The 17,944-nt window shown below is 39.1% G+C and overlaps 1 protein-coding gene and 1 long non-coding RNA gene across 2 annotated transcripts in view; one reads left to right on the top strand and one right to left on the bottom strand.

Annotated features, from left to right (window-relative positions):
• Window positions 1-811: 811 nt before the first annotated feature.
• The window catches only part of Cdh2 (cadherin 2, type 1, N-cadherin (neuronal)), a gene marked incomplete at its 5' end in the record, with an annotated part of 219,980 nt that continues 202,847 nt past the window's right edge, over window positions 812-17,944 (bottom strand). Inside the window, 2 exon segments of the mRNA XM_005372737.2 lie at window positions 812-2,233; window positions 11,615-11,779. Of these exon segments, the coding sequence (XP_005372794.1) occupies window positions 2,027-2,233; window positions 11,615-11,779 (372 nt within the window). The 3' untranslated portion in view covers window positions 812-2,026.
• Window positions 7,371-12,515, top strand: LOC102015905. Its single transcript, XR_259054.1, has 3 exons — window positions 7,371-8,436; window positions 11,981-12,136; window positions 12,371-12,515. It is a non-coding gene; the product is annotated as an uncharacterized LOC102015905 (long non-coding RNA).

Genomic DNA, 17,944 nt, shown 5'->3' on the forward strand with positions numbered 1-17,944 from the left:
GTAGTATCGCCCATAGAGAGTCAATAGAGAGTAAATTTCACTGTCTAACATATATAATGTTTCTGTCCTAGGTAAAAGAGAGAAAAGAGTTAACTAGAGGAGGTAGCTTGTGTGTTTTTCAAAATGTGTAATATAGGAATATATGTGATAAGGACTATGAAATGTAGAAAAATAGTGAAAATTCTTCCTAGTCTCTTAAAATTTGTCAATCATAGTAGGATGCATAAACAATTTGACAAAATTTACCAAGATAGTTTCTTTTCTTTTTTTGTTCTTGTTAGGACGTATCACATATATCAAACTAAAGCAAACGGGTAAGTCAATGAATCAGTCAGGAAACCTCAGAGTGGATCACTGAGAGCGTAAGCAACGACTCGCATGGATTACAGAATTCCGGGTGTCCACGCAGTTTCCAGGCCTGGCCCTGTATCCTTTTGCTGAAGTTTCCCTACACTGCCTCTCTAGTGGCACTGGGCTGTTAGAATCAGCAGAACCACTGGCTTGAGCAGAAACACAGTAAGTTATGTTAAGAATTTTACCCAAGTTCATTGAGTTAAAGGGCGTGGTTTCCCCATCATCCCAGTAACTAGGATTCCTGAATTACTTGCTGTTTTTCTTGTATAATGAGAAGGCCCGAAATGATCTGCTGTGTCTCACAGCACCTGATTGCCGCAATACTTGTCTCAGTGGTGAGTGGTATGAGAACAAATAACATACTTTTGTACTGTTGGTCCCAGTGCAACTCCAGTACTGGGGTTGTCTGCAACATTCAAAGCAGCTCAAGTAGAAAAGAAAAAGTTCAAACCAGTCACCAGATCCAAAATTAGCATTTTATTCAGAACGCTGGGGTCAGAGGTGTATCGTTTATATTCTGGTACACAATACAGAGGCAAAGCTGTTGTCAGAAGTCTCTCCAGTTTAAAAGCTTTTTTTTTCTTTTTTCTTCCTTTTTTTCTTTTTTTTTTTTCTAAAAACACACTTAGTAGTGCCACCAGTGTCAGGCCACCCCTTTCTTTTCTTTCCCTTCCTTTTTTTGTTTTTTGGTACAAATTATGTAAAACATTTGTGCTAAGAACTTTTCTCCCTCCCCCAAACAAAAAGGAAAATAAAAATAAAAAAAAAATTAAAAAATTAAAAATTGAGTATTCTAACTACAGCTCAACAATTGAATCAAATGTCACTTTGTTTTGTAAATACTTTATCCATAACGAAAGATATAAACATGCAAAAACCTGAATCCATAGTCCAAATAATACATACACATGTTCTGAAATCTCCGAACTTCTCCATAGACTATGCCAATAAAACATTATGTACACATACCATTTTTACAGTGAAGTGAAAAAAATACAGTAAATAAAAAAGTGTACATGGATTAAGACCAAAATGTGTCTAACATTCTAGTTTATGAAAAAATTCAATTTTGCTACAAATTGGTGATATGAAAACTCCCTTTATTTGCAACCAGCTGCGTAAGTTTTAAGATTTTAGTGAAAAAAAAAAATCTAAAGTCTAAAACTAGAAGTAATGTACATTTTCTAAGCTCATGGTCTTATCCCCCAAGATAATAAAATCGCTCCATGAGTTCTTTTTTTGTTTGTTTGTTTAATTCTGTATTTTAACAAAAGCAAATGCAATGTAACAAAAGCGTGTTGAAGCATATCATGGTTTAACTTACTGCTCCCACCACAAAATATTTTGTCTTTTACTTATCGTTTCAGAAATCAGTACCATTAAAGCCTTAAACATAAAACTAATTCCAATCTGAAAAAGGTACAAAAAGGCACATAAAATCCCAGTGCTTCTGTACTGTAAAATTCAAGTGTAACTGAGCTCAGTGTATTTCCAAACAGTATTGGATCACTGATATTCCCTCTGAGCCCAAATTGGTTTGCAGCCTATGCCAAAGCCTCCAGCAAGCACTGTGCTAGTAGACTACAAAGTTAAAGCCTAGCTTCTGAATGCTTTTTGGGAATATCAGTTGAAATTGTTTGTACTTGTCCAAAAACCAAGTTCACCCTGAAGTTCAGTCATCACCTCCACCATACATGTCAGCAAGTTTCTTGAACCGTGGCCCCCAGTCATTCAGGTAATCATAGTCCTGCTCACCACCACTACTTGAGGAATTCAGGGAGCTCAAAGACCCAGCGGTGGAGCCACTGCCTTCGTAGTCGAAGACTAAGAGGGAGTCATATGGCGGAGCTGTGGGGTCATTGTCGGCTGCTTTAAGGCCCTGCAATTTAGGGAAAGACAAAGAAAGAAAGAATTATGAAGGGCTTACAATTTGCAGAACCACAAGTAGATCCTAGGGATGTCACGAGATCAAGTGTTTGTTAGTAAACTTCCAATTGCAAGACCACAACGGTTTCAACACACAGGAATGGAGGCTACCATGGTTTGAAAATTAAGAGGAAAACTAACATGCTTTTTCTCTGCAGAGAAATAACACTAAGGAATCTAGCTCAGGGTGGCCAGGTCATAAGACAGGAGCGGGTTATTTAGAGAGAGTGTCTGACTGGTGGTAGAAAGGAAGAGCCGACTGCTTGAAGTTGATTAGAGAGGATCTTAAATAACAGAATATGTACAGCAGGGTTACTAGATTAAAAAATATATCCCAATGAAATACAAACTAAATTATATCATGGTAACTAAAATGTCAATTTATTTACTCATTCAATAAACGTGGAGTAACTACTACTCTTGCCAGTATGTCCGATAATGGCACTATATAGTAGTCCATTGGGAATCTGAATATGTAATTTCATGGTGGTTACATGAAGTAATATAGAAGGCTATGAAATCATGTGATACTTGGATCCTAATCAGAGCTGAAGTCAGAGTCTGAAAAAGAACCATATGTAAGGCAAAGAGAAGGATCTACATAGGAGTGCCAGGTGGATTTGCTTCTATCCCAGCTCACAGTGTAGTCTAACAGGCATCCCTTTAACATGTTGCAAAGGACAAATGAGTTAAAAAAAAATTCTAAAGTCTAAGCAGAAATCATCAGTTCAGTATGCTAAGAAACGTGGACTACCATAAAGAGCTAGAAATTCTTAGAGGAGATAGCGTTGTATTTGACCTAATTTTGAAGGATACGAAAGGAAGAGTGAAGACAGGCCAGATGTCATTACGACATAGGGAAAGCTACTTATTAAATCATCCATGTATTAATGAAACCTAAAATATGGAATTAATTGATGAATTGTGAACAGGTTTTTATATATATATAGTAACTTTACAGCTTACATGCACACTAAAATAACCACGAGTCAATTTCTATACAGACTACAAATGTTGAAGAAAGGGCTCTTGTTAAAGTAACATACATATTCATCTCTTAAAATTTTAAGAAAATAAGAAACGCCATCTATATTTTAACTCTTACAAATAGGTGCTTTTTAATACATAATTTAATCTGCAGTAGTAGGTAACTATGGACTATAAAACTTTTAAGGGCTTAATACTAGGTCTTTTTGGACTTCTCTCTATTATTTTCTCAACTCCACTTCAGTACTCCAAGATGTACATCCTTCTGCAAGCAATCATTCTCTTTTTGTGACTTTGCTTCTCAAATGTTCCTGGGCTTATGATGGCCTCACTTATCCAAGAGGTACAGACTGTCTTCCTTCAGAAATCGGTCCTTCCAATCCACATGTATTTTATGAGACTATCTACTGCATGTGAATTTTTTAAATGAGCATGTGTTTGTCTGTTCTGTCAGGCTTACAGAAGAGGAGGAAAGAAAAAGGGCATGGAAATTAAGGTCAGAGTAGGAATGTCATGTGTGGTACTGAAGAGAGCAGATCTCAGCTGACACCTAACCGATCCATAGTATTAGCTACTGGACTTTAGCACCCTCACATCACCACGCACACTGCTACCACTCTCACACTGTGATAAAAATGAGATTATTGTAGGATCACATAAGGAAAGGGACTGGACATCTCACCATCATGTTTGGCATATGGGAGGCTCAGAGTATCAGTTATTAAAACTTCTTACAGCTCAAAGAAAAACTTCTTGCTTTGAAATTTGAAAAAAAAAAAGTGAACACATTATTTTAAGAAAGAAAATGTCAGCTGTTGGACTTAAATAAAAAACAAGAATAAAAAAAATCCAAAACATACAGGACTACCAATTTTCCCTTCTCCAGTGTCTCTACCCACAATTCTAACTGCTTAATTAAGCACTTTTCCACATGTCAGGCTATCCTATTTTCATTTCAGACAAGGCAGTTAAATAAAATAAAGCAAGTCTTTGGCAAACTACTTCAATACATAAAGCATAAATAATTTTAGATAAAGATTTGTCCTTATCTTATTTTTAGGATAAGCTACCAGGCAGTTCTGAGGCTGAGACCCACCACAACCTACAATTTCTCAGCATTCGTAACTCCCTTCTGTGGTTGGCTGTGTTGCTATCCTTAGTGGCCCTTTAGCCTTGTTCCGTAGGGGTTTTATACGCCCACGCCACCACAAGTGCCTCTCTGGAGTTGGTTTGCTCCCTCTGCCCCACTGTCGGGTTTGCTTACGGGACTGGTGAAATGTGAGCAGCAGTGTGGAACAGTCACATTAAAACTCTCATATGTTTCTGCCAGCTCCTTCTCCACTCCTGTTCCCCAGGAGAACGGCTGCCCCACATGGGGATTTTACTTCCATCTGGATCTTTGGATCAAGGAGACATATAGACAAAAACTCAGCCACTGACAGACTACAACTGACCCCCAACTTGAAGAAGTAAACCTTTGCTTCTGTGAGCAGACAGGACTTGGGGATGACTAGTTATATAGCTTGAGATAGCAAAAGCCAAGAATACAACTTCACTCATTTTGTTTGCATTTATTTATTCACTTCAAGGCATACTGATCGAGCATCTATGAACTGCAACTTACTGTGCTTAGTGGAGAACACATGGTTTTTAATAAGGTGGATCCGTCTGTCTTTCCTTCTGCAGTTTACATTCACATCAGCCCCTTTCATTTTCCTACAAACTCTAGCAACTGCAAATATAAGTAGTAAGTAATATCTTTTGTTCAGCACCTTTCTACTTAATTCTATGCAAGAACTGGACTCAAGAAGAATCTGAAGGAAAATCAAGAAGAATCAGGGAGATTCCTGATAAGGAAAATGGATCCCTACAGCTCTGTGTTCAGGCTATGAGCTTTTTTACAATTCATTTTTTAAGTGAATATATATGTAGAACATTGCCCAATCATTATGTCTCAGCAGAATTCTGGGAGGCTGAGGCACAGGATAGCAAGTTTGAAAGCAGCCCACACAATTTAGTGAGATTTTGTCACAGACAAACAAACAAGCAAAAAATATCAATGGCAGGGCCTCAACTGTGATTGGATTCAGTGGAGGGAAGACAATGACCTATGTTTGTGTTAACTGTGTCCAGAGAATAAACTCTAGAAGCTGTCTGGATGGCACTAGTGCAGTAAAGGGCCCACAACTCTTTGACCCCTGCCTAAGCCACCTAATTCATCTCCTCAAAATAAATATAGCATGCAGAGTTAATCTACTCCCATTCCCACTGTTCAGATCTTTAAAAACATTCTCTTTCTCCTGATGATGTTTCTTTTTCTTTTTAAAACTGTTGCATTGTTTTTTTGATTGTGTTGGTTGTTTTTGAATCTTTATCTTCTTTATTTCTGTTCTAATAAAAAGAGTTTCAGGCCACAGACTGCATATGGTAGAGCATGGCACATTGTCTTGGTGCTTAATACTTAGAAAAAGGGCAAAACGACTGAACTTTTCAAGCATTCTTAGGCAAGCATCTTTCTAAGCAGGAGGTTAAATACTTCCACTTGGATAGCACTGACTTTTACCTGAGAATAAAATATGACTCTTTTGAATTCTAGGTAATATTTTTGCAATTCTAAAATGATCCCAGGCAAGTCCCGGGAAACTGACAATGTCAAATGTACAGTCAGAAGGAGAGTGCAGAATAAACCTGAGGGCCATTGGACCTTCTGCTTCGCCCTAATGAGATTCCTTCACCGTTGCATGTGGACGTTTTTCACAAACTGACTGCATACACTGCTCTAGTTCTGACTAAATTTAGCAAAGTATGCTCCTTTCACCTTTCCTGGAGAGGTAGACCTTGAACTCTGGATAAATTTATCCAGATAATTTTTCTGCAGTTTGAGGCTCTTCTGCAAAGTGAAAAAGCCAAAGCTGAATTCTTGTGGAGCTTGTATTTATAGACCTCTGATCTTATGCTTTACAGATGGAGACACCCTTTTATGAGGATTATAAAAACCCACATTCTTCGCTGAGGAACACATGAAGGATACATAAAGAACAGTCTATTGATCCTGTTACATTCTGCCTTCTATAGTTTCAGTATCACTGCTTTGGCTTAGGTCCTCATTACCTCCAGCATGAACCAGAGCAAAAAACGTGTCTTCAGGTTTTCGGTACTGTTCTGCTTCTTTCCTACAAACTACTATGGGTTTCTCTTTCACATGGTCATATTATGCCCTCTGAAAGCTTTACAAGACAAAAAACGCCTTTGCCACATAGGAAGCCTTGTCCCCAGAGGTTTGCAAAATCGTTTTAATTGGTGCATCGTTAAGTTTAAAGCTGATGAAGTTTAATAGAAGAGATATGCAGAGGTAGGTCAAACCATAAGGCTTTTGTTCAAATGCTTGATGCTTAGGCAACCTTTAGTGTAGGATAAGATCAAACTCTTTAGATGGCCATTCAGTGACCTTAGTCTGTTCATTCTCTTCACTACTGGCTGTTGAAAAACCCAGCAACCAGAAGAATTATACCCCTTTATCCCAAATCTGAAAATATTCCGTTCTTGTGTACCATCTTGTTATTTGGAAACATCTTTGCAACTGAAATACGATTCACTTTGTTTGAAATGTTTCTTTTCATTTTTTCATCTGATTGATATCTATCATCCATCCATCATCCATCCATCCATTCACCCCTCCATCCAACAGCTCATTGAAATGTGATTTTTTTTCCCTAACCATGACTGGGAGTCATTGCTATAACTGCTGTCCCTTAGTTTATCACCATACTTGTATTAGATTGTCACATGACTTTGGGCACAAGCTATTTTGTACTCAGATCCTTCTTCCCAACACTGCGTGACGTCTGGCAGCCACTCTGCAAGGTGACTTTCCAGTGCTGTCCTGGGTTTAGTATTTGCTTCTCAGCATCTACTTTGTGTTCACATCTGTTCTCTTCAGAAGAAGCCAGGACCTAGGCTTAAACTATTTGTGGACATAAAAGCATATCATGTTTATATTACAGTGGAATTTTATGACTTGTTAAGCCCATTATCCCTCTTGGAGAATTTTACTTTGCTTACAGTATGTTTTGGAAAATGTTATTTTTATTTAAAAATTAGAGGACAGTATGAAGTTTTTAACTCCTAAAAGATAATTTACCTATAATAATTATTCATATGACACTTCTAATAATTAAGAGATTTTACCACATTACAGGTATTACACCAACTATTTCACATAGATGAAATTGTTAAGGTACTGCTGCAATCTTAAAAGAAGGCTCTGTTATTATTACCATCTTGGAAATAAAGTAGTAGGAAATCCAACAAATAAAACTCAAGGACCTTGACCTTGCACAAGGTAACAGAAATATTAGATGAGGTGGATTTGAATTTAAACAATCACCCTACTCCTCGAAGAATGGAATGAGATATTTTAAAGGCAAATTACATACAATTAATAAGAGAAAGGCAAAGAATTGAACTCTACTAGTTTTAGGCAAGTTATTCTAGTAGAGCCTTACATACACATTTTAAATTGTGCAAATCAACAGTCAGCTTTTAAAATGAAGGATGCACTTGACTTTTATTCTTCAGAGGTAAAGAAATACACAGGATGAATAAAGTTGTCGGAAGTATGCTGGTATTTACTGTCGGCGGAGATTAAAGTAATTTGTTTCAACTTCTCACCCTCTGAAGGTCATGTATGAAAACCCCAAACAGAATGAAATTCTGCAACTGAAATTCAAAGGCATGTGACTTGTTTTACTGTACCTACCTGAGTGGAAATAAGTTATCATTTTTGAGATTCAAAGCAACATTCGTGCATTATTTAAATAAACAAACCAGAAAGTGTTCTCATGCTCTTTCCTACTCCGTACACCCATAAAAGCACTCCAATTATAATCACCACCATATTATCTTTCCTTTGGAACATTCAGTACTCTGCTAAATCAAATAAGACCTGGAGATAAATAAATTTGTGTGCATTTTCAATGCTTTTACAAATACACTTGGGTTCCTGCTAGGTGCCTTTCACTATGTAAGAACTTTATATGTATTCATTTTTTTTCTGTCAGGTTAATGAAGACACTGAGCAAGCTGTAATGGGCACCTCCATGGAAGAACTACCTGAGGTTTTTGGAGTTGTGACAGTTTTCGTCTCCCTGAATTCTCCCTGAGTTCCAGGTAAGATAAGAACGTCACCGATGGCACCCGACCCATACTCGGGGTGGGCAGTCCTTCTTGGCCCAGCACAAGCTTCACAAGGAAACTAACTTCTAGCAAAGGGAGAGGGTGAATTTGAGGCAGGAAGAACAACACAGGGTTTGAAGCTGAGAATGTGAGTAACAAACAGAAGACGGAGGCTGGGGAAGAACCTGAAATGCAGCTGCAAAGCCAGGTAAGAACTGGACACCGCAGACCTCCTGTGCGCTTGGCAACTACTGTGCAGCTGCCCCTTGACTTAGGATGGGGCGGCCTCCTGATAAACCCACTGTAATCTGGAAATATCATAAGTCAAAAATTCGTTCAGTCAAAAATTCATTCGGTACACCTAAATGGCTACATACTGTAGCCCAGCAACACAACGCGAAGTTCAGTCTTGGTTGTTCTCCCCCTTGATCATTTGGCTAACTGGGAGCTATGGCTCTTGCTGCTGACCGACATGCAAAAGACTATCGTACTGCATACGGCTAGCTTGGGAAAAGACCCAAGTTCAAACTTTGAAGAATGCTTTCTGTTGAACACTATCATTTTCGCACTATTGTAAAGCTGAAAAATTGTAAGTGGAGTGATGGTAAATCTGGGACCATCTGCACAAAGCTTGGGCTGTAGCAAAGTAAGGAACACACACAGAAGGAGAATCTATGGGTAATTTACTTTTTATCCATATATTACTGGTTTAGTTATATTATAAAGAGCAGACACTCAATAGAGATCTGCTGAATGGGTGATCCTAAGCCAAGCTTAAGATGGTTTCAAAATGAACTGTTTTTAAAACATGCATAAAACCCTCTAATTATGAACTGAATGTATTCTTGAAGTTAATTTGCAGTCAATCCTTTGGAAGAAAGTATGTCACATAACTAATCACACATGTTTGTTATGGATGCAAGCCATCTTTTAACTAGCTCACCTAAGCAATGTTTCAGAGAAAGGAAATTTCAAATGGTAAATGCTACTTTGCATCTTGCTCCTGTGGCATTCAAAAGGCTGGGTAACTGAACCTTATTAAGGAGATGCTCCTTTCTATCTACTGCAGAAAATGCAGTCCCTGGAAAAATCAATGAACACACGTAGATACACACACAGGGAAAGCACACGCTAGAAATACATATTTAGAATAACAAATATCCGTGTTTACTAAATGTAATCAGTGCTCGTAGAGTGAAAGGCTCCAGACTTGGTCTCTGCTGAATTTTAATCAAATGAAAACTTGGCAGTGCCCATAGCTTTGTGCCCTACATACCTGCCACAGTACTTAAGTCCCTGAAAGCAACCGAATCTAAGAGCTTGGCAATATACTCGCTGATGAGGATATAAAAACATGAACAAGCAACAGTCCTTATCCTGGAGAAAACTCACATGTTCCAGTAGGAGAAATACTGAGTTACACCCCATTCGGTGAGGGTTAGAGCAAAGGAAGTGTCTCTTGGCCCTTCTCTGAGGTATCAAGGAGGGTTTCCCGCAGAAGGGATGTTTGTGCTGGGTCCTCCCAGCTAAGAGGAGTGCTGCAGATCCTCAAGAAAGTATGGGCTCTGTGAAAGCTACTGTCTGTTAAAAGTGTGATGCTTTGGGGGAAACTGCAAACAGCCCATTAGGGCTACAGCACAAGAAGGGAATGCAGTGAGGGAGAAGAGGGGCAGGAGGAAGATTATAAACAGCTCTATAAATTGTTGTGTGCTTGATTGTTATCACCAAGGAGAGTATCAGAGGTGAGATTCAATCCTATGGAATACAGACACTTTAGGGACCAGCAGAAGCATGCAATAAGTATTTGTTGAATTATACTCAGCCAGAATTCTTGCTTTCAAACTGTCCAGGTCCTACAGTCATTAGATCCACTATATCTTCAGACTGAATAGCCCACAGAATAACTGAACAACAATTTCTTATAACAGTGAACAGTAAATCAGAAGTGAAATCCTGCAGTACTCTTCCTTATACTATAAAATCTAATACTATATATAAATGCCTTAAATAAGAGATGGAAAAGTGAGGGCATATTTTTGTAGAAAAAGGAGCCACTGCCACTCTGTAGTTTTTTTTTATCTGCCATCTGCTTTTAATTGAAGTCTGCTATAAATTAACCTATTACCTACTTGACAGAAGTGAATACATATGTTCACAAAGTAACCTATCATCTAGTAATAGACAGTAATGGATAGTTGTAGAGGTCGATACATAAACCAATTTGTTTCAAAAAATTTCCTACAAGCTAAGAATGTATCCCAAAAAACCCACAGTAGATTGATGATATTTACATATTTTACAACTATTTCAAAGAAGCCCAGAAAAAAGAGGGCTTTTGGTATATGACCAAAGGCCATGTGTAACAGGTGAACCCCATCTTGGTAATGCAGGGAGACCAATTCTGGTCTTAGAGATACTGACGGTATGGCCGGAGAACAGAACTACAAAATACAGTCAATATACAGCACTGTCTTCTACCAACAATAAAAATTCAGAAAGAGAGTAACAGTGAAAACATAAAATGCAGTATAAATCATTAAATGCAGTAATGAAATAAAAGAATTCCATAGTAATTTTTTGACAGTGAAAATCATATCTGTTATATTCAACAGAGAATTAGCTCCCTCTTACCAAAGCTCTTAAAACTCCTCAACTAGGCAAGTATTTAAATCACTTACATAATATTTAATTTAGCCGCTCTTTTAACTAATCTCCTTTGATGGAGTCCTTGGGTAGGCACTGAATTCTCCCCATGTGTGGAATTTAAAGGGTACAGTGTGGGGAAAAAATAAAAGGAACTATTATTGTTTCATTTATCAGTGCTAATAAATGAAATTAGATTGCAGTATAACATTGTTAGTCTACTTATTACTCGTAGGCTGGGAGAAAAATCCTTCTTGTAGAAAGCATGACTAATACTGATAATATATGGTTAACGCCATTTCACAAATGCAGAAATGCATTGCCAGATCTCTTTTGAGCTTACCAAAGCAATTAAATATGTTCTCTCTTAATGAAGGCATATTTGCCTTCAATGTAAAGATGAACTTAAGGAGAAGAAGTACATTTTAGTGAACTGCATAGCTATATTCCAAGCACCTGTGACCCACATGGATCTAACCTTCAACATAAAATAAAAGACCTCATAAAGAAAGTAAGCTCCTCTGTGCACCTCATTAATGAAGTCCCCAATGTCTCCAGGGTGTGGGGCTGCAGATCGAACTGGATACTGCGGCTCAGCGTGAATGGGTCTCTCATCCAGCCGCCGGATCCCTACAGGCTTGATGGCATCAGGCTCCACGGTATCAGGCTGCTGGAGCTGGCTCAAGTCATAGTCCTGTAAAAGACAAAATCAAAAACCCATGGTTGATGGGCACGGAGATGGGAAATTGCAACCTTTGTTTTTAAACACATGCTTAGAATGCATAGAAATGAGTGAAATTTAACATAATGGAAAAGTTGCCACTAGGAGTTTTTCATGTTATGATTAAATATTTCTTTCACACAGCTTTTTCTTCTGTGTTTTTCATTTCTACAGTCTGTGCTCCATCTGCTTTAAACTGCTCCTCATCAGCTCCCAATGGGAAATAGCAGTGTGACGAGGTCTCACTATAAAAGGACTAAAAATCCAACAAGAACATACAGTTGTATCACAGAAGCAAAGGAACTAACTCAATGTTTCAACATAAAAGAGGTGAGGGTGCTTTTCCTTTTCCCTAAGAAAGGCATTGGTGCCTCGAGGCCCCGTCTAAAGCAGGAGTCCTGGAATCATGGACTATGGGTTCGTTCTGACCTGTGGTCCATTTTCCTTTGAGAATGGCTTCTACATTTTCAAACAGTTACTCAAAACATCAACAAAGAAGAAGATGCTACAGGGACTGCATGTGGCCCACAAAACCAAAACCTTTTCCTTTCTGGTTCTTTACAGAAAACGTTCGTCTACCTCTGGCCTAGGGTTGCTGGGCCAGGGACACTGTGCACACCCCTCTATTGCAGTCCTGTGGGACATCTTGGAAAAGCTGCCTGTCCCCTCACAGAGAAGCAGAGGAGAACTATGAAGAAGGATGCTCTGAGCACAGGCTGGGCCCTTGGAACTATTTTTAGTTAAGGCACCAGCCAGTTGGACAGTAATGTATACAGAAACTGACAGTATGGTGGAAATGAATAAAAATTTTAGGTTTAGCCAAGTACTTTATATTTTTCAAATCGCTACATTCCTGTGCTATAAAAATGTCATATCTCCAGCTTAACAAAAATGCTCCATTTCAACTTTGACCTTTACCGCAAGTACTGATTTTCTAGTACTCTCCTTGGTTCAGGCTGCATCACTCTGCCTAAACTCTGCTTGAAACCTTTTATAACATCTCCACAGTGGTTTAGACTTATTCAACACTTGAACATTTACCATGTTTGGCAGTGTTTTAGGTGTTGACATATGCCTGCTCATTTAATCTTCTTAGTGCATTTTCTCCCCTATGCCCACACTTTACAGACAAGGGTAACCCAAGAAACTTGCTCATGGTCCCAGGTCTATGAAGGCGCAGATATACTGTATGTTACAGTCTGGCTCTTTTCACATGCATCTGTAATGGTACGTCAAGCCTGAGATACACGGTTGGATTTAGAGAGTAGAGAGGTACATGGGTACACAGAGTACGGACGGAAAGGAACGCTGTGAGGAGTGACTAAGAGGGTGCAGGAGAGAGACGCTACTAAATGTCACGCCCGTTATGTGCCAGGCACTCTATCAGGGTCTTCGTAAGGGTTTTCTTACTACCAATACTTTCTAGTGCAAAGAATGTCTTCTTATCACCTTTCTGGGTGAAGAAATGGATTCAGGGAGATTGAGTAACTTAGCTAAAGTCATATAGCTGGGGTGCATTTAGGATGGGAATCAAAACCAGGTGTGTGGATCTAAATTGTGTGACTTGGAATTTAACTCCATGTTCGTGGACATGAAGCCCCTGCCCCATATTTCCTCACTGAGAGCTTCATCTAGCCTAAAAGCTAAGGCTTGAGGAACCAGGATGGAAAGGCGTGCCTCTGGAGAGTGCACAGTGGAACGTGGAGGGTGAGGCAAGGAGGTGAGAAGGAAGAGCCAGGTGGGTAGAATCAGTATACCTCAAGCTAGGAATGTTCAGAGGGAACGCAGGTATGAGGCTGAGACCTGGAACCACACAAAACCTGAGGAGAGAGCACTGTTAATGGAGAATCAACTCCACAGCCGAAGGTAGGATAGAGTACTTCAAACCATCCACACAAGACTGAACCTATTTTGACTCTGCATCAATGTGCTCCATTTTCAGTTTCATGGAATTTATAATTACTAATTGTGTCTTAAAGTACTGGCCCACAATGACATGACACATGAAAATCCTGAAATATTAACAGGCTATGCAAGACAAGAGATTTATTTACAGAATTCTGAATGCTGTCACACCAAGCAGCATGCTTCTCTAGGCCATATTTAACTGCCTGACTACCAAGCATAGGGTGGTGGGGTAAACTGGATAAATGTGTGCTCTAACAATTACCACAGCTGTGCCTTGAGAGAAGAAAAATAGATGGTAAGTTTATTGATGAGTTAATATTCTACCCAGACGGTAAAAATGCTTTATGAGAAGTCTCAATTACACAAAAATGGGTGGCTGAATTTTATGCTTAAAGCCTTCTTTCCTGGTGATATGTGATAGTCAATTATAAGAATATAGAGGCATTTCTTTCATATAACCAGAGATGGAAGAAGCACAGCACGTGGGCTTTGCTTATGCTAAGGTGCACCTGCGAAGAACCCCTCTTCCCTGACTTCTCATATAACTCTCACTGTAGTCAAAGGTTGCACATACAAATGCATTGATTGGCCAGCAGTGTTTCAAAAATACTCAAATAAGTCATCAACATGTAGACATAGGCACATCTCATCTGAAAACAGGAAGATCTGGCAAAAGAGAGCTTCCTCTGACAAAATGATTTGTTGCAGTTGACAGCAGCTATTCCCTTTGGAGAAGAATGACACCTCCTCCTGGCCTGTCTCACTTCTAATATGAATACAACATACTTATAGAAGAGCATATTAATGTTCAGGTTTTTATTTTTCTTTTGATAGGATTTATATTACTGTAAGGTAGGAACAGTCTTAAAACTTCTCTGATTTTGCTAAGTCCTTTTGACCATCAATGTGTCAGGCCCATAGAAAGTGTCATTCAAAATAACAGGGTGGAATGTAATTCCCGTGATGAGATGCATGCCTGATATCAGGTGCAAGAAATGTGCCTTGGATGACGTGGCACTGTGTAGCAGTAATTCACAATGGGGAGGGAGAGACAGAACCCTGGTCCTATGCCTGAGAATCACCGGCAAGTCAGGCCCCCATTTGAGTGAAACCTGTTTAGCTTCTCAGTTATAACGGTATCCAAAAGACTCAGAAAGTCACTGATTTACAGGAACTTAGAAACAATAACAACACAACAACACACGCCTTATTGTTTCTCTGTGATGGTTTCCCCTTGTCCGTTGCAAACACGAGATGCAAAACTCTGATAGTGGCAGGGACTACATGGAGGCCCCCTCTGGTCATGGAGGTGGGATTTTCTACTGATGTCCATCTGTGTGATATGGCCAAAGTGCATTTGACCTGAGAGCCCAATTCCAGAGCCCTAGAAAAAGGCTCACCCTCGGGGAATTTCCTAAATGATACATCTTTACAATCCCATAATGCCTCACTTAAACATACAAATTACAACATGTAAGCTGAGAATTATCATGAGTATTATGGAGATGGAAAATGTTCTCAAGGTCTATGAGTTCATGGCTCTACTTCTGAAAAGTAGAGACAACACAAGGAAAAAAACCACACTTGATTCCTAAAACCCTATCTGAAAATTCTCTCATGATTGTCAACATTTACAATGCTAACTTCCCAAAGAAATTTAATTTTCAAATCAAAGTCAAGGCAAATCTTCTTTTAAGTAATGCTTGGAATGTGTATTAACTGGCACCTCTCATTAAAAGTTGGCATTGATGTAAGGAGTTCAGAATGTTAACCTTGTAAGTTCACTTAAACTTTTCTCTATGTTTTAATTTAATACCAGGAGAGTTAATAAGATGTTAATAAGCAGATAAAGCTCTACCTTGAGCTTTTCTTATTAAATTGCACTTCTTGTAAACATTTATAAGTTGTTCAGGAAATAACAGCAAAAATCTAGGCTCAGGTATTAAGTTATGATATAACATAAAAGTAAAAAAAAAAGTAAAGTAAAATTAAATTTAAAAAATACAGCATGAGAATTAAGTTGGAATTCTGGAATCCCAGGAAAATATTTCAGGAAACCAAATTACAGGTACGATCTACAGAATCGCAGTCTATTTCAGGAAGTGATGAAAACACTTATTTACCATTCTACCAAGATTCAGGGAGTGCCTACTGGATGCCAAATATCATTTTCATCTGTGAAAAGGCAAAAGAAGGAAATCAAGCTTTATCTGATCATCTGTGAAGAGTCACACGAGAAACTTCCCAAAACTTCCCCAGGTGATGTTACCCCTCTTCCCATTCCACTGACATCACAGCTCAGGGAGGTTAAGGAGTTGACCAAGGTCACAGACTCAGTTAAGCATCAGCAAAAGATAACACCAGAGCAAGGGAAATAAATGCACCAAATGGCTTACAGAAAAAATAAATGCACCGAAGAGTCTGCTGATGGGCGAACATCAGGGGTTTAAGCGTTGGAAAGGAAAACTGAAGCTGGTGATGGTACTTCATAGTAGAGTCTATCGTGCAAGACAGGCTTGTCCTAGGTCGGTGCACAGTTGGTTAAAACAAGACTGACAGCTGTTTAGGCAGCAAGGAGTCTTCTCTTAGGTCCAGCAAGGGTCTGGCACACAGAGGAATGTCACACCCGACAGGTGAGGTGTTACCAGCAGGCACAACAGGAACCCACAGAAGAACAAAGCTGTGTCCATCTGCACCGTCTATCCCAAGCCACATGACCACACTGGCATCTGCCCTGGCCTTTCGGGGAAGCACAACACACCGTCTCTGTCCCCAAATTCCTCAGGGCAGCAAGCTCCTCTTCTCCCTTTAAATCCTTTGTTCTGCTCTAACTTGTGGCTGATTCTGCTCCAAACTCAGCCCTCTCTCATGGGAGTGAATAAAATAAACTGCCATGGTTGCCCGTATGAGCGTTCTCAGGTGGTCTTACTCCCCTGTGCGCCTTGAACAGTTTAGGATGCAAGGAGTCTTGTCTTAGGTCCAGCAAAGGTGCAGCACATGGGAAGGGGTGGGCAACTAAAGGTCACGGTCATTTATCAGCCTCACTGATCAGAACCGGTGATGATGGGCTGGGGATTTAGCTCAGTGGCAAAGTGCCTGCCTGGCAAGCACAAGGTTGTGAGTGTGGTTCCGGATTCCGGAGAAAAAAAAAAAAAAAACCGGTGATGAAACACATGTTTAGCTCTCTCACAGCCCAGGACTTTTTATAGTAGCAAAGGGAAAGTCACTTAAAGCTCTGATACAAATAGTGTAATTGTTTTTGGTGTTTTAAGACTGTGTGTCTATGAAAAATAAAAACACTAGCATGAAAATAAATGGAAAAAATTCTAAAGGAAGAAAACAGGATCTGGAAAAAAGCCAGTTATGGCATGGGTAAGAAACTCTTCACACAGACACAAAAAGGAATGGAAGGTGAAAGAAAAACATGATTATCTCACCTTTCCTAGCTCCTGGCATTAAAATAATTGAATAGAATAGTGATAAGGTGTCAACACATCAAAACACAACTGCTGACAAGTAAGTCAAATACCCTTGCAAGTTTCATGTAAATTACATTGAGACCTGATTTTTCTTCCCAACTACATTTAGTTATGATGGTGACCCTCAACACAAGTGAAAGGGTGTACAAAACTAAGTAGAGCTATGGACTGTTCAAGTTTCCCCCAATAAAATATTTGCTCAAAGATTTCTGGATTGAATTATAAACTTACAGAGATAAAATTACTTGGAGACTTAAAATATAGTGATGCACTGTCAGTGTGCATATATATTTTAATCCCATTGGATAGTCCAGCTTTGAACCTCTCACAAGGGAAGTAGTCAAGGCCTCCTGAAGAGGGAACACACTCGGTATTGTTCCTATCTCCTTGGCTTACTGAAAATTCTGTTCTGGCATAGCTTCTTTTCAAATGCTACTTGTTTCCAGAATTATGAACAACCCAAGCTTTTTTTCATTGGTGAAAAAACCATGGTTTATGTGCAAAAGAATCATGTGAAAACCATCTATTTATTAAAAGTAGTTAATAAGCCATTGGGATGACAACTGGCCAGATCAGAAACAACCACTGTGGCAATTTTATCATGACATAACTCCCAATGTGTAATGTTGCACATTCTTTTGGGGAAATGTAGCCACTACACAATTCAATTCGGCTGAACAAATACTGAGAACCTCTCGAGTCATAGGCTGGTTACTGAACTCATAGAGCTTTTGGTCTAATGTGTTTCAAA

The sequence above is a fragment of the Chinchilla lanigera genome, unplaced genomic scaffold, assembly GCF_000276665.1.
Source record: "Chinchilla lanigera isolate Chin_1 unplaced genomic scaffold, ChiLan1.0 scaffold00001, whole genome shotgun sequence".
Taxonomy (NCBI): Eukaryota; Metazoa; Chordata; class Mammalia; order Rodentia; family Chinchillidae; genus Chinchilla; species Chinchilla lanigera.